We start from the raw sequence: 25,710 nt of genomic DNA on the forward strand, positions 1-25,710 counted from the left end.
TCTTTCACCTGCTGACTTTCACCTGCTGACATCACCTGTTGACATCACCTGCTGACATCACCTGCTGACATCACCTGCTGACTTTACCTGCTGACTTTACCTGCTGACTTTACCTGCTGACATCACCTGTTGACATCACCTGTTGACATCACCTGTTGACATCACCTGCTGACTTTACCTGCTGACTTTACCTGCTGACTTTACCTGCTGACGTCACCTGTTGACGTCACCTGTTGACGTCACCTGCTGACGTCACCTGCTGACATCACCTGCTGACATCACCTGTTGACATCACCTGTTGACATCACCTGCTGACATCACCTGCAGACATCACCTGTTGACATCACCTGCTGACATCACCTGTTGACATCACCTGCTGACTTTACCTGCTGACTTTACCTGCTGACATCACCTGTTGACATCACCTGCTGACATCACCTGTTGACATCACCTGCTGACATCACCTGTTTCAGCTGTGTGTGCAGTGGGTGGAGCCTTGTCCTCCACCTGCAGGTGTTCAGTCCTCCTGATGGTTCCCAGCATGCTCGGCTCCCGCGGTCGAGCGTACCTGATGCTGTTCATCCTGTCAGTGCTCTGCAGAGGTGAGCGCACACACACACACACACACACACACACACACACACACACAGAACATGTGTGTACTGTGTGTGTGTCTTTGTGATTGACAGGTCCGATCTATAACATCCGTCAGAATGTGGAGACGGCGGCTCTGTCTCTGAGCTGTAATCTGGACCTGCAGGTCCAACACAGCCGCTCACTGTGGAGGCACGCCATCACACCCGTCATGCTCATCACACAGGAACTCATGGTAAGAGACCAGGCCAGACCAAACCAGGCCAAACCAGGCCAGACCAGACCAGACCAAACCAGGCCAGGCCAAACCAGGCCAGACCAGACCAAACCAGGCCAGACCAGACCAGACCAGACCAGACCAAACCAGGCCAGACCAGACCAGACCAAACCAGGCCAGGCCAGGCCAGACCAGACCAAACCAAACCAAACCAGGCCAGACCAGACCAGGCCAGGCCAGGCCAGGCCAGGCCAGACCAGACTAGGCTAAACCAAACCAGGCCAGGCCAGACCAGACCAGACCAAACCAGGCCAGACCAAACCAGACCAGACCAGATCAGACCAGACCAGACCAGACCAAACCAGGCCAGGCCAGGCCAGACCAGACCAGACCAGACTAGGCTAAACCAAACTAGGCCAGGCCAGACCAGACCAGACCAGACCAAACCAGGCCAGGCCAGGCCAGACCAGACCAAGCTACCTCAGCGAGTGGTTATGCTAACGCTAACCGTCAGAGGTCAGAGGTCGTGTCTCCGTTTGTTCAGGACGATAAACCTCAGTTTGAGTCGGAGGCCGTGAGCGTCAGCAGGAAGTTTCAGGACATCAGAGACGAGGTCGTCCTTCAGTACGGCTACGACCGCTTCACACATGCTAACAGCACGCAGGAGCAGTTCACTGCAAAGACCATGATGCAGTGCGACAGTGAGTCACATGACGAGGTTTAAATATCGTTTAACACTGCAGTGTAACGACGTGTGTGTGTGTGTGTGTGTGTGTGTGTGTGTGTGTGTGTGTGTGTGTGTGTGTGTGTGTGTGTGTGTGTGTGTGTGTGTGTGTGTGTGTGTGTGTGTAACGGACGGCGCGGGTGTGTGTGTAGACGGTGGTGTGTGTGTGTGTGTGTGTACGCGTGTGTGGTGTGTGGTGTGTGTTGTGTACACGACGCGCGGGGTGTGTGGTGTGTGTGTGTGTGTGTGGTAACGACGGCGCGTGGTGTGTGTGTGTGTATGTGTGTGTGTGTGTGTATGTGTGTGTGTGTGTTTGTGTGTAACGACGTGTGTATGTGTGTGTGTGTGTGTGTGTGTTTGTGTGTAACGACGTGTGTGTGTGTGCAGGCGTGGTGGATGAGGGCGTGCAGAGGTGTGTTGACTGGTTCGGCCTCAGGTGGGCGGAGTGTATGGAGGCCGTCCCCGTCCCCGTCATCAACCACGTCCTGTGTGTCTCCATGAAGTTCCACTTCCTGTGTGATGTCATGAGAGGTGAGAGGTCACAGTGGTGCATTCAGGACACGTCTGTACGTTCAGACACTCGAACGCAGCATCAGCCGATATGCAGACGACACTGTGCTGTGTGATGATGATGATGATGAAGACTATCAGGGACACTGAGCTGGCTCTTCTTCTTCAGTGATGACTCCGTGGTGCCGGCAGCAGATCCCCGTGGAGGGAAACTTCGGTCAGCTGTTCGATCAGTTGAACCTTTCCGTCGACCTTCTGTCCAGAGAGTTCAGCACCGAGCTCGTCGTGCAGGTCTCCACCGCTCGTTGTTCTGTTTGGTCGTCACATGTTGGGCCCTGTGCTAAAGGAGTGTGTGACCTCTGACCTCCTGCAGGAGCAGCAGCAGCAGGAGGTGCTGGGTGGAGCTCTGTTGGATCAGGAGTTCACTCAGGCCGTCAGGAGGTCCTTCAACAAGCTGACGAGCACCATGGACCAGCTGCTGGACGCCCTGCAGCTGCTGCTGTCCTTCACCTTCATCACCATCTTCACCCAGTAAGACCTGTGACATCAGCACACTCACATCACATCACTCCTCCTCCTCCTCCTCCTCTTCATCTTCTTCATCCTCTTCCTCCTTCTCCTCCTCCTCCTCTTCCTCCTCCTTCTCCTCTTCATCCTCATCCTCCTCTTCATCATCATCATCATCCTCCTCCTCCTCCTCCTCCTCCTCCTCCTCAGGGCTTTTGGTTACCTCAGACAGTACCGCACAGATGTTCGATTCGACAACATCTACATCACCACCTACTTCAGACTGATCGACACTCGCCGGAGGAGAGCGGTAACATCATCATCATCATCATCATCGTTCATTTTTATTGAGTTTAATTAATTAATAAGGTGACGCAGTTTGTGTTTGTCATGTTGTCTGGTTTCTCATGTTGCCTGGTTGCCGTGTTGCCTGGTGTGTTTAGGGGAAACGTTGTCTGTTGCCCCTGGAACAGTCAGAGAAGAAGAAGTTGATCGACCCCTGCAGTCTAAAGATTCACCCTGAGGAGCTCAAACAAGTGGTGAGTTCAGACGTAACATCCTCCATGAGCTGAGATCTAAATCCGAACCTCTAACTGTGTGTGTGTGCGTGTGTGTGTGTGTGTGTGTGTGTAAGAACAGACCTCAGGTGTGTTTCAGGTGCTGTCTGTCTCTCTGCTGTCTGTCGTCCTGCTAACCGTGGACTTCTCACTGTTCCACGTTTTGGACATCGTCAGCAGACACACCTTCATGCAGTTCAACCTGACCAGTAAACACACACACACACACACACACACACACACACACACACACACACACACACACACACACCTGCCGTCAGTGTGACTGACTTTTCAACGAGCTAGCAGACAGTTAGCCGACAGCTAGTGTGTTAGCACGTTAGTGCTGTGATCTGATTGGCTAAATTAAAAAACTGACTGGCGTTGTATTTGTGAAGTGACAGAGGATTGTTAGCCTCTGATTGGCTGAATTTAAAATGATTGACACATGCTAACCTCTCCAGGTGAACTCCAGCCTCTCTGACGTCACCATTCAGGTGTAATGAAGTTCTCTCTGCAGGTAGCCACCAGGTGGACATCAGAGTGGGCGGAGACTCCATGATGGCCCGCCTCCTGAGGAAGACGGTTTCAGCCTTCAACAGCTCGTCCAGCCTCGACATCCAAACCGACAACCAAGGTCAAAGATCAGCGCAGAACACTACATCAAACTGTTCATCAAACTGTCCATCAAACTGTTCATCAAACTGTTCATCAAATTGTTCATCAAACTGTTCATCAAACTGTTCATCAAACTGTTCATCAAACTGTTCATCAAACTGTTCATCAAACTCTTCATCAAACTGTTCATCAAACTGTTCATCAAACTGTTCATCAAACTGTTCATCAAACTGTTCATCAAACTGTTCATCAAACTGTTCATCAAACTGTTCATCAAACTGTTCATCAAACTGTTCATCAAACTGTTCATCAAACTGTCCATCAAACTCTTCATCAAACTCTTCACAAACTGTCCATCAAACTCTTCATCAAACTCTTCATCAAACTGTTCATCAAACTGTTCATCAAACTGTTCATCAAACTGTTCATCAAACTGTTCATCAAACTGTTCATCAAACTGTTCATCAAACTCTTCATCAAACTGTTCATCAAACTCTTCATCAAACTGTTCATCAAACTGTTCATCAAACTGTTCATCAAACTGTTCATCAAACTGTTCATCAAACTGTTCATCAAACTGTTCATCAAACTCTTCATCAAACTGTTCATCAAACTCTTCATCAAACTGTTCATCAAACTGTTCATCAAACTGTTCATCAAACTGTTCATCAAACTGTTCATCAAACTGTTCATCAAACTGTTCATCAAACTCTTCATCAAACTGTTCATCAAACTCTTCATCAAACTGTTCATCAAACTGTTCATCAAACTGTTCATCAAACTGTTCATCAAACTGTTCATCAAACTGTTCATCAAACTCTTCATCAAACTCTTCATCAAACTCTTCATCAAACTCTTCATCAAACTGTTCATCAAACTGTTCATCAAACTGTTCATCAAACTGTTCATCAAACTGTTCATCAAACTGTTCATCAAACTGTTCATCAAACTCTTCATCAAACTCTTCATCAAACTCTTCATCAAACTTTTCATCATACTGTTCATCAAACTGTTCATTAAGCTGTTCATCAAACTGTTCATCAAACCTTTCATCATACTGTTCATCAAACTGTTCATTAAACTGTTCATCAAACTGTTCATCAAACTTTTCATCAAACTGTTCATCAAACTGTCCATCAAACTCTCCATCAAACTCTTCATCAAACTGTCCATCAAACTCTTCATCAAACTCTTCATCAAACTGTCCATCAAACTATTCATCAAACTATTCATCAAACTGTCCATCAAACACTTCATAAAACTGTTTATTAAGCTGTTCATCAAACTCTTCATCAAACTGTCCATCAAACTGTTCATTAAACTGTTCATCAAACTCTTCATCAAACTGTTTATTAAGCTGTTCATCAAACTCTTCATCAAACTGTCCATCAAACTGTTCATTAAACTGTTCATCAACTCTTCATCAAACTGTTTATTAAGCTGTTCATCAAACTGTTCATCAAACTGTTCATCAACTCTTCATCAAACTGTTTATTAAGCTGTTCATCAAACTGTTCATCATACTGTTCATTAAACTGTTCATCAACTCTTCATCAAACTGTTTATTAAGCTGTTCATCAAACTGTTCATCAAACTCTGACGTCTGATAAGCAGACAAACGTTTAAACAACGTTCACATATTTGAAGTTAAACTGAAGCAGCAGAGGGCGACAGTCTTCCTGTTTCAGTGACATCATCATGTGACATCATCTCTCTCTCTCCCCCCTCAGTGTGCGTGTCTCCCCCCTCCTCCCTCTCTGTGGGTGTGTATGTCAGCTGTGTGTGTTGCGTCCTCTTGGTGGTGCTCTTCAGCTGCCTGCAGGTTTACACCAACCGCCTCCGCCGGGCCATCGCTGCCTTCTACCACCCCAAGGTACACACACACACACACACACACACACACACACACACACACACACACACACACACACACACACACACACACACACTCGGTGAGCTGCAGTAAATCTGATCTGGGAGCAGATTAATGTAAGAACATTATAGAGGCTGAACAGAGGAGAAGGTTCTGGATCCTTCAGACCTCACAGCTGTGTGACCACTGCTCATGCCCACTGTCTGTTAACCTATCTGTCTGTCTGTCTGTCTGTCTGTTAACCTGTTAACCTGTCTGTCTGTCTGTTAACCTGTCTGTCTGTTAACCTGTCTGTCTGTCTGTCAGAGGGAGAAGAAGAGAGTCTTGTTTCTCTACAATCTGCAGATCCAGAGTCAGACTTCCTTTTCTAACAGGAAACGCATCATCCAGCGTGGGCAGAGCAGCAGGACGGTGAGTGATGTCATAACTTGAAGTTCAGGATATTCAAATCAGGACAGGCTCTCTCACACGCACACCTGTGACTGTGCTGCAGGTGTGTGAGGCTCTGAGCAGGTGTGGCCGTCACCTCTGTCACCATAAGCAACAGGAAGTGTCCGACTCAGAGGAGACACGCTACGACCCGGCTTAGACCCGGACAGGAAGTTCCTGCAGCTCGCTCAGAAGTTCAGATGAATCAGTGTGTGAGGAGAGAGCTGCTCAATAAAGCTGACACCTGTCACACCTGTGCATCTGTCACACCTGTGCATCTGTCACACCTGTCACACCTGTGCATCTGTCACACATGTCACACCTGTGCATCTGTCACACATGTCACACCTGTGCATCTGTCACACATGTCACACCTATGCATCTGTCACACCTGTCACACCTGTGCATCTGTCACACCTGTCACACCTGTCACACCTATGCATCTGTCACACCTGTGCACCTGTCACACCTATGCATCTGTCACACCTGTGCACCTGTCACACCTGTCACACCTGTGCACCTGTCGTACCTGTCACACCTGTGCACCTGTCGTACCTGTCACACCTGTGCATCTGTCACACCTGTCACACCTGTGCACCTGTCACACCTGTGCACCTGTCACTCCTAAAAGACACTGCATGCAGAACGGCTCCGCTCCGGAACGGCTGCGTACTCCACCGTCCTCACACATGATCCGTTTGTGATGCGCTCCGTTCCGCATGCTCTGTATTTTAGCCTTGATGATGACTCAAAACTGTCGAGTCAGTGTGTGTGTGTGTGTGTGTGTGTGTGTGTGTGTGTGTGTGGTCACATGGTCAGATTAAACAGGTGAATTATGTAATCAGCTGATCAGCAGCACGTGCGGCTTCATTCACACATTAATGAATCTGATCCAGGATCAGCTGAGTCGCCACCAGCTGATCCTGGATCAGATTACGTCAGCACTCCATCGCTGTGATGTCATCAGTTGTTGTTGCTGCTGTTGTAGTACTGTCAAAGTAAAAGTCCTCTGAGTTCTTCTTCCTGTCAAAGCAGACCAGATTATTTCAACTAAACGTGTGTGTGTGTGTGTGTGCGCGCGCGCGTGTGTGCGTGCGTGCGCGCGCGCGCGTGTGTGTGTGTCTGTGCAAGCTACATCTTGTTGGTTTGTTTTCAAAATAAAATCAGTGGACGTGTCCGCACTGACTCGTGGTTCTGGTCCAGTTTGTTGTTTGAATGTGCGGACTCTGTTTCCCACAATGCACCGCTGCTCACAGCTGTTCCAAAGTCAGTGATTTAATTTATTCATTAAAGTTAAACTAATTAAGATATTTGACTTCATGCAGCTTCACTTTGAATTTAAACTTTATTTTGACACCCAATCTGAAGGTTTGTTTTATTTTGAAGGATTTAAGTTATATAAAAACAAATCTGATTTAATTATAGTTTGACTTTGATTTATTGAATTTATTTTAACTTAAAAAGATTTTTTTATTTATTATTTTATATAATTATTTCGATCATGACAACACGTTGGCTGGCTTTTATTTTGAAGGCTGAATCACTGTACTTCCGGCCTGTCTCACGCTAGCTCGGGTTAGCTTAACGGGGCTAAATGACGTATCCGTTCCTCCCGGTATAAACACGGGCTGTCCCGTCCTCCGGTACCGAGTCTCCTCCAGACCTCTCGGGACGTTTGAACCGAACCCTGCGCTGTCCGGACAGACCGAACCCGCTCGGCCCGGTGTTAGTGGACCACAAACTGTTTTTTTCTCCGAGCTGCGCAGTTAACGGTCCGGACCGGAGCACCGGAGGACCGGGCGGGCTGCCCGACACTTTCCCGCCGGTGCTCGGACCGCCTCTCCGTGGATGTGACCGGATAAAGGAGCTCCATGGAGTTTTAACACACACACACACACACACACACACACACACACACACACACGTACAGCAGCGACCTGTTGCCGGTTGCCGGTGACGCAGACACGATGCCCGGAGCCGTTCTGCTGCCGCTGCTGCTGCTCAGCAGCCGGGCTGTGTGCTCCGCTGCCCGGCCTGTGGACGGACAGACGGACGGCACCGACAGCCTGATGACAGGTGACGTCACCGTTAATTGACGTTAAAAGTGACTTTACTGTGTGTGAAACTGTAATTAACAAATGAACAGAGTCAGTGAACGCAACATAAAGTTTGTGTGTGTGTCCAATCACCTTACTCTCAGGTGTGACACTGAACGTCACACACTAAACTTTTATTTTGGAGGAACCTGCAGAGTGTCCAGGTTTTAGACAGTCTGCGGGGACGTCACGGAGACTACGTCCAGGTTTTAGACAGTCTGCGGGGACGTCACGGAGACTACGTCCAGGTTTTAGACAGTCTCTGTCTCTGTTCACTGTGTGTCTGTCTTCAGGTGTGGACGGATGGCGACGCCCCCTCCTGGAGAAAACTCGTCCCTTCATCGTGGTGGACGGACAGAGGCGGAGCCTAAGTGCAGCTCTACAGGTGAGCCAGGTGAAAGCTCTGAACGAGCAGACGGCGGTCTGGAGGAGGAACAGGAAGTGACCTCGTTCCTCACAGTGAGGAGTGTGTTGCTCTGTAACCACAGAAAGAAAGACAGGAAGTTGGAGCGTTGGCAGTTTTCACCAGGAGCTTCCTGCAGGACGGGCGGGGCGGGTGGGGGTGGTATTAGAGAACGGACACTTCCTGTGCAGCTGACAGAAACTCTGAGATCATTTCCTGTTTAAATCCCTCCACACCCACGCGCCTCGACTCCACCCGGCCTCAGAGCAGCTCCATCACCTCTGAGGCGGAACATTAGAGTAACGTTCAGTTAACCAAACAAAGCAACAAACGGTTTCCTTCTCTGTCAAACATCTCATCACACGTCAGCTTCTCCTCACAGATCACAGGGTTGATGGTTCGACTCCTGCCTCCTCCGCCCACATGAAGAGGCGTCCAAACTCTGAAGCGTAACTCAGGTTACTTTGAGTCATCGCAGAAAAATAGACGTTCCATGTCGTGACGTTCGATGTCGTGACGTTCGATGTCGTGACGTTCGATGTCGTGACGTTTGATGTCGTGACGTTTGATGTCGTGACGGTCCATGTCGTGACGGTCCATGTCGTGACGTTCGATGTCGTGACGTTCGATGTCGTGACGGTCGTCGTGACGTTTGATGTCGTGACGGTCCATGTCGTGACATTTGATGTCATGACGGTCCATGTCGTGACGTTTTATGTCGTACTTCCTGTCCAAACACCTGCAGAACTACAAACACTTCCATCAGCCTCAGCTGCACTTTGTGCTTACTGCTAAGTAGCTAAAATGCTAATGGTAGCATCGTCAGTGTGAGCGTGTTAGCATGCTGATGTTAGCATGCTGATGTTAGCATGCTGATGTCAGCATGCTGATGTCAGCTCTGCCGTGTTTCTGTCGTGGTCGACGGCGCTGACCTCGCCCAGAGTCTGCAGCTGTGACATCATCGAGAGAGATGAGGTCACCGTACAGAGAGAGAGTTTAGGGGAGCAGAGTGATAACAGATGGTGGGAGTGGGCGAGAGAGGCTGCAGAAAGAGAGAGAGAGGTGTGAGCAATGTGAATGAAACTCCTGATTGGTCGGTCATAAAACAACCAGCGAGCCTGAACGTCCCACTGTGAACAGCTGTACTCGAGTATTTGCAGCTAACAAACTGAGCTAACAGCAGCTAACAAACTGAGCTAACAGCAGCTTCATTATGTTTTATAACAGAGTCACACAGAACTTTCCGTTCCTGTCAGGACACAAAGTAGGTGGAGCTCCCCGTTGGTCTTTGCACATTTCACCACACGACCAACAAGCAGTGACGAACAGCAGAGAGCTGTTTCTGATAAAACACAATGATGTTTCATCATACAAGAAGCAGAAAGTGAACAGAGAGGAAGAGAGTGTTAGCTCATGTTAGCTCAGTCTGTTAGCTGCTGTTAGCTCAGTCTGTTAGCTGCTGTTAGCTCAGTCTGTTAGCTGCTGTTAGCTGCTGTTAGCTCAGTCTGTTAGCTGCTGTTAGCTGCTGTTAGCTCAGTCTGTTAGCTCATGTTAACTCAGTCTGTTAGCTCATGTTAACATATGTTAGCTCAGTCTGTTAGCTCATGTTAGCTCATGTTAGCTCAGTTTGTTAGCTGCTGTTAGCTCATGTTAGCTCAGTCTGTTAGCTGCTGTTAGCTCATGTTAGCTTAGTCTGTTAGCTGCTGTTTGCTCAGTCTGTTAGCTGCTGTTAGCTCATGTTAGCTCAGTCTGTTAGCTGCTGTTAGCTCAGTCTGTTAGCTGCTGTAAGCTCATGTTAGCTCATGTTAGCTCAGTCTGTTAGCTGCTGTAAGCTCATGTTAGCTCAGTCTGTTAGCTGCTGTTAGCTCATGTTAGCTCAGTCTGTTAGCTCATGTTAGCTCAGTCTGTAAGCTCATGTTAGCTCATGTTAGCTCAGTTTGTTAAACTGTCTGGTGTACCATCAACTTCCTGTGTGCTCGAGGTCGGACCCGCCCGGCTGAACTGAACATGACTCAGCCAACAAACACCCCCACCCATCCTGCTGAACAATAATTTGACCCCACTACAGTACAAAGTACAGAGAGGGTGGAGAAAACAAACACGCCTCAGAGGGGATTTCTGCTGGTTTAAAGGAACACTCCACCCAAAATCAGCACAAGGCCAACTTCAGCCTACACACTGAAGTAATCACCACGTGTGGACTGAAGTATGTTCAGAACAAAGACACTGACCTCAGGTCAGAACGGGTCTGATCAGGAAGGAAAACGTAAACATGAAGGTGTTTATATAAAGATAAACATTTTTTCGTTGTGACGGTTGATTGTTTGTTGTGACGGTCAATCGTTCGTTGTGACGGTTGATTGTTTGTTGTGACAGTCGATCGTTCGTTGTGACGGTTGATTGTTTGTTGTGACGGTTGATCGTTTGTTGTAACGGTTGATCGTTCGTTGTAACGGTTGATCGCTCGTTGTGACGGTCGATCGTTTGATCGCTTGTTGTGACGGTTGATTGTTTGTTGTGAAGGCCGATCGTTGGTTGTGACGGTTGATCGCTCGTTGTGACGGTCAATCGTTTGATCGCTCGTTGTCACGGTTGATCGTTTGTTGTGACGGTCGATCGTTCGTTGTGACGGTTGATTGTTTGTTGTGACGGTTGATCGTTCGTTGTAACGGTTGATCGCTCGTTGTGACGGTCGATCGTTTGATCGCTCGTTGTGACGGTCGATCGTTTGTTGTGATGGTCGATCGTTTGATCGCTCGTTGTGACGGTTGATTGTTTGTTGTGACGGTTGATCGTTCGTTGTGACAGTTGATTGCTCGTTGTGACGGCCGATCGTTTGATCGCTCGTTGTGACGGTTGATTGTTGGTTGTGACGGTTGATTGTTGGTTGTGACGGTTGATTGCTCGTTGTGACGGTTGATTGCTCGTTGTGACGGTCGATCGTTTGATCGCTCGTTGTGACGGTCGATCGTTCGTTGTGACGGTTGATCGCTCGTTGTGACGGTTGATTGTTTGTTGTGAAGGTTGATCGCTCGTTGTGACGGTTGATCGTTTGTTGTGACGGTCGATTGTACTCCAACGCCATCCGGAGCAAATTTTCAGAACTGCTAAATGCTAAACGCTGACGTATGATGCTAATGATGCTCGTCCTTAACGAGGTTGTCTTCGTGAAAGCTCTCTGACAGTTTTTATCTTCTCAAGAGTTTTTACTTTCAAACTTTGAAGCAGACGTTGGACAGGAAACAGTTTTACCTCGACTTCCTGCAGAGCTGAGAGGAGAAAGCGAGCAGGCGTCAGACAGGAAGTGTCTCCTCTTTAAAGAGCGGATCCATTAACGGGCAGGAAATCACTCTGATTGGACAACGGATGCCCTTAGCCCCTCCCGTTTCCTAAAGTAGAAGAAAGGAGGAAGTGACACGGACAAAATAAAAATGGAGGAAACGGAGCGGCGAGCTGTGGACTGTGACATCATTTCCTGATCCAGAATAAATGTCCAGAACTCAGAGAAGGGCGGACCACTGAACACACGACTGTATCATTTATTCAGTGTCAGATGACATCAGTCAGGTTGTCCAATAAAAATCAGTCTCTTTATTTTCTTATTCATGTTGTCACTTCCTGTAATGCCACTTCCTGTTTCAGGACGGTCACCCCGACACGATGGAGTGTGGACTCGAGGTGGCCGGGACCGTCTTCCTGTTGGACCTGGAGAAGAACCAGTGAGTCAGATTTACTGTGTGACATTGAACGCATCACAAACACGCACTGTGTCATGTGACATTGAACGCATCACGAACACGCACCGTGTCGTGACATTGAACGCATCACGAACACGCACCGTGTCATGTGACATTGAACGCATCACGAACACGCACCGTGTCATGTGACATTGAACGCATCACGAACACGCACTGTGTCATGTGACGTGTCTCTCCGCAGCGACCTGCTACCCAAACCACCAAACGTCTTCTACTACCTGTCCAATGGCACCAGAGTGTCTGTGAGCTCCGACCCTGTGGTGAGTCAGTGAACGCATTGCAGCCTGTCTCTGTCCTCACATGTCTCTGTCCTCACATGTCTCTGTCCTCACATGTCTCTGTTGTCTTGACGTGTGTGTGTGTGTGTGTGCAGACTCACTGTTATTACCACGGCAGCGTCCGAGGATTCCCCCAATCCAGAGCGGCTCTGAGCACCTGCTCCGGACTCCGGTCAGTCCTCCACCTGTCCACTGTCCTCACTCTGTCCACACTCTGTCCACACTCTGTCCTCACTCTGTCCTCACTCTCTCTCTTCTGTCCACACTCTGTCCTCACTCTGTCCTCACTCTCTCTTCTGTCCTCACTCTATTCACACTCTCTCCTCACTCTGTCTTCTGTCCATACTTTGTCCACACTCTGTCCTCTGTCCTCACTCTCTCTTCTGTCCACACTCTGTCCTCACTCTGTCCTCACTCTCTCTTCTGTCCACACTCTGTCCTCACTCTGTCCTCACTCTCTCTTCTGTCCACACTCTGTCCTCTGTCCTCACTCTGTCCTCACTCTCTCTTCTGTCCACACTCTGTCCTCTGTCCTCACTCTGTCCTCACTCTCTCTTCTGTCCTCACTCTATTCACACTCTCTCCTCACTCTGTCTTCTGTCCATACTTTGTCCACACTCTGTCCTCTGTCCACACTCTGTCTTCTGTCCACACTTTGTCCTCACTCTGTCTTCTGTCCTCTGTCCTCACTCTGTCCTCTGTCCACACTCTGTCCACACTCTGTCTTCTGTCCTCTGTCCACACTCTGTGCACTCTCTGATTGTTGATGTAAGCTTACATTAACGTGCCTTTCTTTAATGACAGCAAAGATCTTATATTCAGAACAAAACGCCCACAAACAGTAATCAGTACTCGCCTACATGCAGCAAATTAAAAGAGCTTTAGAAATGAGACCAACGTGCCAAAACAATGATTAATGTCGGCTCATTAACTGCAGCTCTGACACAGCTGCACTGTCTTCTCCCTGGTGTTGGACTTGGTTTGATTTGATGTTACTGAGAGTCACAGATACATGATGTTACTGAGAGTCACAGATACATGATGTTACTGAGAGTCACAGATACATGATGTTACATTAACGTTGCGTTAAGGTTACATTAACGTTGCATTAGGGTTACATTAGCGTTGCATTAGGGTTACATTAACGTTGCATTAAGGTTACATTAGCGTTGCATTAGGGTTACATTAACGTTGCATTAAGGTTACATTAACGTTAGGGTTAACATCAGAGCAGCTCTCTCTGGTTCAGAGTTCATGTATTGAAGCTCAGCACAAAGCTCTTAATGTGCTGAGTCGTGGACGTTTCAGCTCTTTGTGTTCGTCCCACTGATCCGATCAGCCTCTGACCTCTGACCTCTGCACAGGCTTTAGTGGCTTTGTCCTCCCGTCCCCGTGAACAGAACCTGGTCCACTTTGTGCTTTCAGAACAAACAGACAGTCCATTTGATGAAATAAGTAAATAAATGTGGACCTTCCTGATCACCTGTTTCTCCTCTCTTCTGGAGAATCGGCGCCACCTGCTGCTGATCTCATGAACGATGAGAAGTTCAGTTCAAAGGACCAGATCCAGACTCTGTGGTCCTGATCCAGACTCTGCGTTCCAGATCCAGACTCTGCAGTCCTGATCCAGACTCTGTGGTCCTGATCCAGACTCTGCGTTCCAGATCCAGAATCTGCAGTCCTGATCCAGACTCTGTGGTCCTGATCCAGACTCTGTGATCCAGACTCTGTGGTCCTGATCCAGACTCTGTGGTCCTGATCCAGACTCTGCGATCCAGACTCTGTGATCCAGACTCTGTGGTCCTGATCCAGTCTGGACGTTGTCATGTGAACTGATCCCTTGTTTCTGACTCCGCCTCTTGTTTCCTCCTGCAGCGGCATCATCGTCATCAACTCCACCCTGAGCTTTGAGCTGCAGCCTCAGGAGGACCACCACCAGGGGGAGGAGGAGGTGGGAGGAGGGGGGAGCAGAGGAGAAGGAAGTGGAGGGAGTGGAGGAGGAGGTGAAGCAGAGGGAGGAGTTCACCTGCTGTTCTCCACCAGCCCTCTGGAGGGCGGCGGTGCTGGAGGCTGTGGGGTTTCCCACACCGCCGTGCCGCCCATCCACAGCGCCACACACACACACAGGGTGAGACTGAGGTCAACTACAAGTCCCATGGTGCATTGCACCAACAAGCAGCCAACCACAGCTGAAACATTTAAGTTTAAATCTGGATCAGTTTGCTCTCTGTCTTCTTCTCCGTCCTCTGTGACGACCTCTGACCTCTGACCGCTGTCTGTTTCCTGTCCCTGCAGAGGAGGCGGGACATCCTGTCTGAGACCAAATACATCGAGCTGGTGCTGGTGGCCGATCATCAGGAGGTCAGTATGTACGGAGGCTGGAGTCACTCACTGAGTCCTCAGTGTCACTCTGAGCCTACGTTACCCACAGTGCACCTGGACTGCTGACAGTCAGGTGCTGTGTGTGTCTCCTGAATTCAGTTTTAGTCAGCAACCATCTCCGTGTACAGTTGCCGTGGTTACAAAGTATTGTTTCATTTGATTAACCTTTTATTTCATCGCACAGGTTTTTATTGATCATAAAAACTATTCAGATGTGACTGAACACCAAGAATCTGTCAGCTGACTCCAGTGACATCACTTGAGACAAGACTTTGAAACGTACAGTAAAACTGCCCAATGCCTGGAAACACCTGGAAATGCCTGGAAACACCTGGAAATGCACTGATGTGGAAAATCCATAAAATATTACAAATGTGACATCATCAAATGTTTTCAAACAGAAAATCTGTGAAGTGAAAAATTGTTTATTTTTGTTCATTGATGATGATCGTTGACGGTGATCTGTTGTGGAGATCTTGCTGAAGTCAAAGGTCAAAGGTCAGGAGTTCAGAAAGTGTTCAGGAGCCTCTGATGTCTGATGCTGTATTATTTATTAACGCTTGATCAAGGAGAATTAGAGACACTCTCAAAGTTCATCAGAAGTGCCTGAGTCGGTCTCACATTCTGCCCAACTCATCCTGGTGGATCGACTTTAAACCCCAAGATAACACCACAAATACTACACGCCCAGAATGAGTCACAGAGAATGTCTTTACCCATGGAGGTGTTATTGTCAGCATGTTCTAGTCTGGAGACACAGATGTCTGTTTACGCAGATTGGACCGTCAACAACAAGCTATCTATTATGTCTATGAAGGCAGCAACAGGTCTCTGTGACCCTGGACACCACAGTGTTGAGATAGACTGGCACCTACTGTTCCCAACCAAAGCCAAACAACTAATACTGCTGAGGACCTCAAGGCCCACACGGGACCTCGAGGCCCACACGGGACCTCGAGGCCCACACGGGACCTCGTGTAACTTCAGGAGAGGAAACTCCAGACAGTGATCGTTGACAGTGATCGTTGATGATCAGACCTTGAAGAGGTTGATCATCAAGTGTGTGGCGTTCTGATGTTTAAACTGTCACGTGATCTGTCATGTGACCTGAAGTCCTCTGAATGAACGAAGCAGAATGTTTTTTAAAGGTTGTAGTAGTATTATTGCAGTAACGTCTTTTTGACACAAGATGGCAGCAGTCTCTCTGATGCAGCCTTAACGAGTCTGTCTCTAATTAAAACTTTTGTGCTTTTCAGTTTCTGAACTATCAGAAGAGCAACAAGACCATCGTGTACCGCATGATGGACGTGGCCAACCAGGTGGACTGGGTGAGACCTCTGACCTCTGACCCCCCTCCAACAGAGATCTTTTAAGCACCAGAAAAGAAGAACCGAGCCGTCTGTCCTGTGTCCCTTTCAGTTCTACCGTCCTCTGAACGTCCGGGTCGCGCTGACCGGTCTGGAGATCTGGAGCGACCGAGATAAGATCCTGGTGGAGAAGAATCCCACCGACACCCTCAACAACTTCCTGGAGTGGAGGACCAGAGAGCTGCTGCCACGCCTTCGCCATGACAACGCCCAGCTCGTCATGTAGGCGCGTCGCCCGGTAACGCTTCAGACTGTGATCTGTCGTGATCGTCACGTCTTCTGTTTGATTTCAGGGGGGGCTCGTTTGACGGCACCACGGTGGGGATGGCGTCTCAGTCGTCCATGTGCTCCAGAGACCGGTCAGGAGGCGTCAACGTGGTGAGTACAGACCCACATTTATCCCCGTGATGAAGTTCAGAGGCAACTACGACTCCCAGGGTGCATTTCACCAACACGTGGAGGGGGCTGCAGCCAGCAGTTACACCACCAGATGTCACTAAATCCCACAGACAGGTCAGAACCGTCACAGGCGAGCCGGTCTAACTCTCCTGTCTGTCCCTCCCTCCTGTCTGTCCCATCCTGTCTGCCTCCCCCCCTTCTGTCTGTCCCCTCCTGTCTGTCCCCTCCTGTCTGTCCCCTCCTGTCTGTCCCCCCCCTCTGTCCCCCTCAGGATCACCTGGTCAGCGTGCTGGGCGTGGCCTCCACAGTTGCTCATGAGCTCGGTCATAACCTCGGGATGAGTCATGACACTGCGGAACGTCACTGCTCCTGTCAGAACGAACCTCGGCTCGGTGGATGCATCATGGAGCCGTCGACCGGGTCAGTACCAGAACATGATGAGGCGGTCAGTCCGGTTTGTCCCTCTGTGACCTGTGACCCTCTGTGACCTGTGACCTCTGACCCTCAGCTTCATGCCTGGTCAGCAGTTCAGCAGCTGCAGCGCTGCAGATCTGTCGGTCAGCCTGCTGCACGGTGGAGGGATGTGTCTGTTTAACGTGCCGCAGCCGGACCGCCTGCTGGGAGGACCGCGCTGTGGAAACCTGTACGTGGAGAAGGGGGAGCAGTGTGACTGCGGCCTGCTGGAGGTACTGCACACCTGTCTGTCTGCACACCTGTCTGTCTGCTCACCTGTCTGTTTGGCCAGGTCACCCTTGTGAAAGAGGTCTTGATCTCAATGGGTTTTTTATCTGGTTAAATAAAGGTTATAATAATAATAATAATACACCTGTCCGTCTGCACACCTGTCTGTCTGCTCACCTGTCTGTCTGCTCACATGTCTGTCTGTACACCTGTCTGCACACCTGTCTGTCTGCACACCTGTCTGTCTGCACACCTGTCTGCCTGCTCACCTGTCTGTCTGCACACCTGTCTGTCTGTACACCTGTCTGTCTGCTCACCTGTCTGTCTGCACACCTGTCTGTCTGCTCACCTGTCTGTCTGCACACCTGTTTGCTCGCCTGTCTGTCTGCACACCTGTCTGTCTGCACACCTGTCTGTCTGCTCACCTGTCTGTCTGCTCACCTGTCTGTCTGTACAGCTGTCTGTCTGCTCACCTGTCTGTCTGCACACATGTCTGCTCACCTGTCTGTCTGCTCACCTGTCTGCACACCTGTCTGTCTGCTCACCTGTCTGTCTGCACACCTGTCTGCTCACCTGTCTGTCTGTACACATGTCTGTCTGCTTACCTGTCTGTCTGCACACATGTCTGCTCACCTGTCTGTCTGCACACCTGTCTGTCTGCGCACCTGTCTGTCTGCTCACCTGTCTGTCTGCTCACCTGTCTGTCTTGTGTATTGAAGGTGTATTGGTGTTGTTCTTCCTGTTGACGTGTTGCTGTGCTCTGATTGGTCAGGAGTGTGAGGACCCGTGCTGTAACGCCTCCACCTGTCAGCTGGTTCCTGGAGCTCAGTGCTCGTCTGACGGCATCTGCTGCCACGACTGCAAGGTCCGCCTGAGGTGACAGACACCTAATCTTCATGTTAGTCTCAGGTTGAATCTAATCCTCTTCGTCGTCCTCAGTTTCGGGTGGCGGGGTCAGCGTGTCGCGAGCCGCTTGGTGAGTGTGACCTCCCCGAGTTCTGCACAGGCTCCTCCCCTTACTGCCCGCCCAACGTCTTCCTGCAGAACGGAGAACCCTGCGAGGACGATGCCTCCTTCTGCTACGGAGGAGTCTGTGCCAGCATGCACACCCAGTGCCAGACACTGTGGGGACCCAGTAAGACACTGAACTAAAACTAGTTTACACTGAACTAAAACCAGTTTACATTGAACTAAAACTAGTTTACACTGAACTAAAACTAGTTTACACTGAACTAAAACTAGTTTACATTGAACTAAAACTAGTTTACACTGAACTAAAACTAGTTAACATTTTACTAAAACTAGTTTACACTGAACTAAAATGAGTTTACATTTTACTAAAACTAGTTTACACTGAACTAAAACTAGTTTACATTTTACTAAAACTAGTTTACACTGAACTAAAACTAGTTTACATTTTACTAAAACTAGTTTACACTGAACTAAAACTAGTTTACATTTTACTAAAACTAGTTTACACTGAACTAAAACTAGTTTACATTTTACTAAAACTAGTTTACACTGAACTAAAACTAGTTTACATTTTACTAAAACTAGTTTACACTGAACTAAAACTAGTTTACATTTTACTAAAACTAGTTTACACTGAACTAAAACTAGTTTACATTTTACTAAAACTAGTTTACACTGAACTAAAACTAGTTTACATTTTACTAAAACTAGTTTACACTGAACTAAAACTAGTTTACATTTTACTAAAACTAGTTTACACTGAACTAAAACTAGTTTACATTTTACTAAAACTAGTTTACACTGAACTAAAACTAGTTTACATTTTACTAAAACTAGTTTACACTGAACTAAAACTAGTTTACATTTTACTAAAACTAGTTTACACTGAACTAAAACTAGTTTACATTTTACTAAAACTAGTTTACACTGAACTAAAACTAGTTTACATTTACTAAAACTAGTTTACACTGAACTAAAACTAGTTTACATTTTACTAAAACTAGTTAACATTTTACTAAAACTAGTTTACATTTTACTAAAACTAGTTTACACTGAACTAAAACTAGTTTACATTTTACTAAAACTAGTTTACATTTTACTAAAACTAGTTTACATTTTACTAAAACTAGTTAAAACTGGTTTTTCTGTGTTCAGATTCCACCAGCGGTCCAGCCGTCTGTTTCTCTTCCGTCAACAAACAAGGAAACAAGTTTGGAAACTGTGGTCAGCTGACCAATGGATCCTACATCCCCTGTGGAAACTCGTGAGTACACAGACAGTACACAGAGTACTCAGGCAGTACACAGAGTACACAGACAGTACACAGAGTACTCAGACAGTACACAGAGTACTCAGACAGTACACAGACAGTACACAGAGTACTCAGACAGTACACAGAGTACTCAGACAGTACACAGAGTACACAGACAGTACACAGAGTACTCAGACAGTACACAGAGTACACAGACAGTACACAGAGTACTCAGACAGTACACAGAGTACACAGTGTTTAGCAGATGGTGACATCACTTCCTGTCCCTGCAGTGACGTTCACTGTGGGAGGATCCAGTGTCAGGGGGGGAGGGAGCGCCCCCTGCTGGGCACCAATGCAGAGATCCTGACCACCAAGGTCCACTTCAACCACAGCGACCTGGTCTGCAGAGGAACCTTCTTCCACCTGGGAGATGACGTGTCCGACCCCGCCACTGTGGCCCAGGGCACCGCCTGCGGCCCCGGGAAGGTCAGATGTCGCCCCCCCACACGCGTGGAGAGGAAGCAGAACCAACAGGACGACGTTCTGAATGTCTGAGTGTTTTTGTGTTTCAGGCCTGTTTGAACCAGAAGTGTCAGGACGTGTCCGTGTTCGGGGTGGACGAATGCCGCAGGAAGTGTAACGGCCACGGGGTGAGTCTGTCCACGAGTTTCAGAGGGGGAGGGACTTGTCATGGATACTGATTGGAAGGAAGCTCTCTACACGTGTGTTGCTGATGTAGTCTCTGCAGTGAGCTGCTGTCTCTGTGTTTCAGGTGTGTAACAGTAACAAGAACTGTCACTGTGAGGTGGGCTGGGCTCCTCCTGACTGCAGGTACTCGGGTCACGGAGGCAGCGTGGACAGCGGACCGGCCCGAGCTGCTCGAGGTACCGCACGCCGACCAGCACTGTGGCTCCGTCCACTTTCTGTGTGACTCCCGTTAACCCCGTCCTCCCCTCTCTGTTCAGAGTCCGACCCGGTCCGAGTGGCTCTGCTCGTCACCTTCCTCTTCATCCTGCCCCTCGTCCTCCTCTTCCTCGCTCTGCGCTTTCCTCGTTTCCGTCAGACGCTCTTCTGTCTGGGACCAAACAGCCCGTTTCACAAAGCCCGGCAACACAACCGGTGAGTGTGAGTGTGTGTGTGTGTGTGTGTGTGTGTGTTGGTATCAGTACAGTTATTTATTGTACATACATATGTACATACATTCAAATTATAATAATTAAACTTAATTATATATTCTAATTATTTTTGCATTAATTTATTCAAAAATAATTTTTAGTCTGATAAAATTGTGATTGTATTCTTTCATAAGCCCGGCCCCCTTTTGCTCTGTGGTCCAATCACAGTTGAGCAAAGCAAGCAAGCATTTGCATGAACGTTAACGAACATAAAAACTAAACGAGGAGTCTGATGTGTGACTCACTTTGATATGATGGGTTTGGAGCTTGACCTCGCCCACATCTCCAGGTATTGCTGGTCCTGCTGGTCCTGCTGGGTCCTGCTGGTCCCGCTGGTCCCGCTGGTCCTGGTCTGTTGTCTGTCCCTGTAGAGTCAGAGAGGTGAAGCAGTTTAAATCTTCACCCATCTGACCTGAATCTGTGACCTTTAAGCTGCACTGATCCAGACTCTGCTGGTCCGGCTGGTCTCTCATGGTCCCCTTTCATCAGAGTCCAGTATCACATCTGTAACTTGCTGAAGTTTGAGCAGCTGCAGCTTAAAGTCTGTTTGGTCTTTAATTAGTCTGCAATGTCACGTGATGTCACGTGATGTCAGGTGTTTGTCTTAATGTTATTGTTGATGATGTCACTTCCTGTCAGCACGCCGGTGATGGAGCGAGTCGACGGCAGGAACGGAGAGCAGGTCCGACCTCTGAGATACCACCTGAACCCACCCACCGACATCCCACTGACCCCGCCCCACAAAGAGGTAACCATAGCAACCCCACCTCCACTAACTCCGCCCCCAGCAAGACTTAGAAACAACGTTAGAGAAACGTTTTTATCAGGTTTGTCGTAACATTTCAGCTGTCAGCAGTTTACTTCACTGTCCATCAGGAAACTCTGTAAATCACAGAGAGGTGAGGCGGATTCCATCTTGGTTTTATTGTGAAAACAGGAAGTGACACGTTGTTGTTTTTTTTCTGCTCACATTAACACACGGCTTGTTTGACCTTTGACCTCTGTGCATGGATCAGCTGTCACTCTGCATCTGCTTCCTGTTTTTCTCTCCTATCAGGTTCATGACAGACCTGCTCCTCCCACTAAGCCACTCCCCCCTGACCCCACCCTAAACCCCCCGCCGCAGGTAACCTCACCTGACCTCACCTGGAGGTGTTAACGTCTGTGTTCATGTGTTGGTCCTGCTAACACACACTTTGTAGTCCTGTCAGTCTGATTGTAGTTTTTGTGTCTGTGTGGTCGTCATCGTTCTCGTGTCGTCCAGTTTTGTTTGTAATGATTCAGTTTGTCTGTCCAAGTCTTCACCGGTCCACAGACTGTCTAAGACCTGGACGTAGTCTCTGTGACGTCCTCACAGACTGTCTAAGACCTGGACGTAGTCTCCGTGACGTCCCCGCAGACTGTCTAAAACCTGGACGTAGTCCTGTGACGTCCCCGCAGACTGTCTAAAACCTGGACGTAGTCTCTGTGACGTCCCCGCAGACTGTCTAAAACCTGGACGTAGTCCTGTGACATCCCCGCAGACTGTCTAAAACCTGGACGTAGTCTCCAAGACGTCCCCACAGACTGTCTAAAACCTGGACGTAGTCTCTATGACGTCCCCGCAGATTGTCTAAAACCTGAACGTAGTCTCTGTGACGTCCCCGCAGACTGTCTAAAACCTGGACGTAGTCTCCAAGACGTCTCCACAGACTGTCTAAAACCTGGACGTAGTCTGACTGATCTGACTGTTGACTGACTGCTGTGTGACTGATGACTGTTGACTGGACTGACGTGATGACTGAACTGACGACTGTTGACTGACTGTACTGTTGACTGATGTTGACGCTGACTGTTGAGACTGACTGAATGACTGTTGACTGACGTGACTGATTGACCTGTTGCTGATGACGACTGCTGTTGACTGACGCTGTTGGTTGATGCTGTTTGACTGACTGACTGCTGACTGTTGACTGACTGACTGTTGACTGATACTGACTGTTTGATGGACTGTTGGACTGACTGACTGATCTGTTGACTGAACCTGACTGACTGCTGAATGACTGGACTGTTGATGACTGTTGACTGACTGTGACTGGACTGCTGGACTGACTGTGACTGATGTTGACTGACTGACTGTTGATGACTTGACTACTGTTGACTGACTGACGGTTGGTTGGTGACTGGTTGGTTTGGTTGTTGGTGTGAAGCGTGTCTTTTGTTCATGTTGTGCTCAGAGAATCTGAATAAATCTGTTTCTACATTTTCTGACGTTTGTTTCATTCAAATATTTCAGATAATTTGACATCAAACCTGGACGTAGTCTCTGTGACTCCCCGCAGACTGTCTAAAACCTGACGGTCTCTGTGACGTCCTCGCCACTGTCTAAAACCTGGACGTAGTCTCTGTCGTCCTCGCAGACTGTCTAAAAACCTGGACGTAGTCTCTGTGACGTCCTCGCAGACTGTCTAAACCTGGACGTAGTCTCCGTGACGTCCTCGCAGGACTGTCTAAAACCTGGACGTAGTCTCGTGCGTCCCGCAGCTGTTAAACCTGACGTAGCTCCTTGAGTCCCGCAGACTGTCTCAAACCTGGACGTAGTCTCTGTGGACGTCCCGCAGACTGTCTCAAAACCTGGACTAGTCTCCGTGCGTCCCCGCGACTGTCTAAACCGTGGACGTAGTCTCTGTGACGTCCTCGCAGACTGTCTAAAACCTGGACGTAGTCTACCCGTGACGTCCGACAGACTGTCTAAAACCTGGACGTAGTCTCTGTGACGTCCGCAGGACTGTCTAAAACCTGAGAGTAGTCTCCCGTGACGTCCCGCAGACTGTCTAAAACCTGGACGTAGTCTCTGCGTCGCAGATGTCTAAACCTGGACGTAGTCTCGTGACGTCCCCGCAGACTGTCTCAAACCTGGATATTCTGTGACGTCCTCGCAGACTGTCTAAAAACTGGACGTGTCTCCGTGCGTCTCGCAGACTGTCTAAAACCTGGACGTAGTCTCCGTGAGTCCTCGCAGACTGTCTAAAACCTGGACGTAGTCTCCGTGACGTCCCCGCGACTGTCTAAAACCGGACGTAGTCTCGTGAGCTCCTCGCCAGACTGTCTAAAACCTGACGTAGGTCTCCGTGACGTCCGCAGACTGTCTAAAACCTGGAAGTAGTCTCTGTGGTCCCCGCAGACTGTCTAAAACCTGGACGTAGTCTCCGTGACGTCCCCAGGACTGTCTAAAACCTGGACGTAGTCTCTGTGACGTCCCGCAGACTGTCTAAAACCTGGACGTAGTTCTCCGTGACGTCCTCGCAGACTGTCCTAAAACCTGGACGTAGTCTCCGTGACGTCCTCGCCTGTGTGTGTGTGTGTGTGTGTGTGTGTGTGTGTTTGTGTGTGTGTGTGTGTGTGTGTGTGTTTGTGTGTGTGTGTGTGTGTGTGTGTGTGTGTGTGTGTGTGTGTGTGTGTGTTTGTGTGTGTGTGTGTGTGTGTGTTCTGGAGGCTGGCAGTTCGCCACCTTCTACTTCCTGTTGACATCATTAAACAGGAAGTGTCTCTCTTCCTCCTCGCTAACCTTCCAGCTGCTGGTGAGTCGACCAGCTCCGCCCACCAAGCCACTCCCCCCTGACCCCGTCTCACCTGGACAGGTACACACCACCTGCACGCTAGTGGCTGTTAGCATGTAGCTGGCATGGCGTAGCACTGATCAGCTGATCGATCAGCAGTGACGTGATTGGTTGGACAGACGTGGTGTGGCCGTGCTGGTCTTTGATCCATTGATGTCACTTCCTGTCGATGTTTCACAATAAGAGTCTGTGATCGGGTCACGCCTTCCTGAGCCGGTCGGCGACTCGTGATGTCACATCCTGACGTGTTTGGGACAGGAAGTGACATCAGGTCACATGTTCAGGTGTGCTGTTCACCTGTGGTCACCATGGTAACACCAGGTGTGAACAGGAAGCTCTTTAATCCACTGAAAGGCTTTTAATTTGAAACACTGTAACAGGAAGTGTTGAGTTCAAAGCGGTCAGAAAATTTGATCCTTTTTTTTCCCATGATCCTCTGCTCAGGTCCCGGCTCCATCCAGGCCCGTCGTTCCCATCAAGCCCCGGGTCCTGGCCCCGCCGGCCCCCCCTCCCTTCCCCCCTCACCACGCCTACGCCGCCAACAGCAAACCGCCACAGCACGGCGCCGTCACACCTGCAGGCGGACCGCACAGGTACGCAGGGAGCCCGGAGGGGGCGGGGCCTTTGTGTTGCTCACACGTTGTTTAAAGGTTCTCTGTGACGGTTACAGCCCCCTCGCCTCACCCACGTCATGAAGGAGGAGCTAAACCTGCTCAGATGTCAGCCAATCACATTCATTCTAAAGATACATGCATAGCCACGCCCCCATTGACCATATAAGGAAACACATTAAATGATGTCATAGAAACATTAAATGTACTTTCCCGTCCACAGGCGACCTCCGGCTCCGCCCAGCCGACCCACAATCCCTCAGAAAGTCGCCTCGTCGCCGCTGTGACCTCACTGTGGACGATGATGCGTTCACTGACCCCTTGAAAACTACAACGATGAAGATGTTAACTTCATTACCCAGAGTGCACTCTGGCTCTCAGACTGTAAATAAACGTTCAGTGCCTTCCTCAGCAGGGCGCTCGGGAATCGAACCCCCGACCTAATGATGTCACTCTACAGCATTACAGCGCCCCCTGGAGCCGGCAGGGTGTTCAGTGCCTTCTCAAAGACCCTGAGACGGGGATCAAACTGTGGCCCTGGGGCCCCTGCTGGGCCTCGGGGGCCCCTGCTGGGCCTCGGGGGCCCCCCTGTGGTCCCTCTGGATGTTTCATCCGTGTTGGAAGTTGAAGGATTTTCTTCACCGCCGCAGTCGCACTAAAACTTCTGATGGATGTTTATTGATCAGACTGAAGACCTCATGATGT

At 49.0% G+C, this 25,710-nt stretch overlaps 2 protein-coding genes across 5 annotated transcripts; both read left to right on the plus strand.

Moving 5' to 3' along the window:
* Positions 1-459: 459 nt before the first annotated feature.
* On the plus strand, positions 460-6,308 carry LOC104933530 (E3 ubiquitin-protein ligase DCST1). The gene is made up of 13 exons (XM_027275348.1): positions 460-602; positions 690-829; positions 1,356-1,512; positions 1,923-2,066; positions 2,215-2,336; positions 2,419-2,576; positions 2,763-2,862; positions 2,996-3,091; positions 3,192-3,318; positions 3,630-3,746; positions 5,458-5,600; positions 5,907-6,011; positions 6,094-6,308. The coding sequence occupies exons 1-13, from the start codon at positions 530-532 to the stop codon at positions 6,187-6,189; spliced, it is 1,578 nt and encodes a 525-aa protein (XP_027131149.1). The 5' UTR covers positions 460-529; the 3' UTR covers positions 6,190-6,308.
* Positions 6,309-7,570: 1,262 nt separating this feature from the next.
* adam15 (ADAM metallopeptidase domain 15) lies at positions 7,571-25,316 on the plus strand. Of its 4 annotated transcripts, XM_019268657.2 has the most exons (24): positions 7,571-8,105; positions 8,419-8,510; positions 12,171-12,247; positions 12,468-12,546; positions 12,660-12,736; positions 14,440-14,692; positions 14,860-14,925; positions 16,203-16,274; positions 16,366-16,535; positions 16,607-16,691; positions 16,984-17,132; positions 17,221-17,398; positions 18,166-18,258; positions 18,333-18,528; positions 19,521-19,629; positions 19,911-20,106; positions 20,193-20,270; positions 20,393-20,504; positions 20,586-20,739; positions 21,435-21,543; positions 21,853-21,921; positions 24,350-24,415; positions 24,839-24,987; positions 25,229-25,316. In XM_019268657.2, the coding sequence occupies exons 1-24, from the start codon at positions 7,997-7,999 to the stop codon at positions 25,290-25,292; spliced, it is 2,802 nt and encodes a 933-aa protein (XP_019124202.2). In that variant the 5' UTR covers positions 7,571-7,996; the 3' UTR covers positions 25,293-25,316. The 4 variants fall into 4 exon arrangements, with proteins under 4 accessions (XP_019124202.2, XP_019124206.2, XP_019124210.2 ...); XM_019268661.2 differs by lacking the exon at positions 24,350-24,415 and having other exon boundaries at positions 7,572-8,105; XM_027275347.1 differs by lacking the exons at positions 7,571-8,105; positions 8,419-8,510 and adding an exon at positions 10,421-12,095.
* Positions 25,317-25,710: the final 394 nt, after the last annotated feature.

Source organism: Larimichthys crocea, unplaced genomic scaffold, assembly GCF_000972845.2.
Source record: "Larimichthys crocea isolate SSNF unplaced genomic scaffold, L_crocea_2.0 scaffold100, whole genome shotgun sequence".
NCBI lineage: Eukaryota > Metazoa > Chordata > Actinopteri > Sciaenidae > Larimichthys > Larimichthys crocea.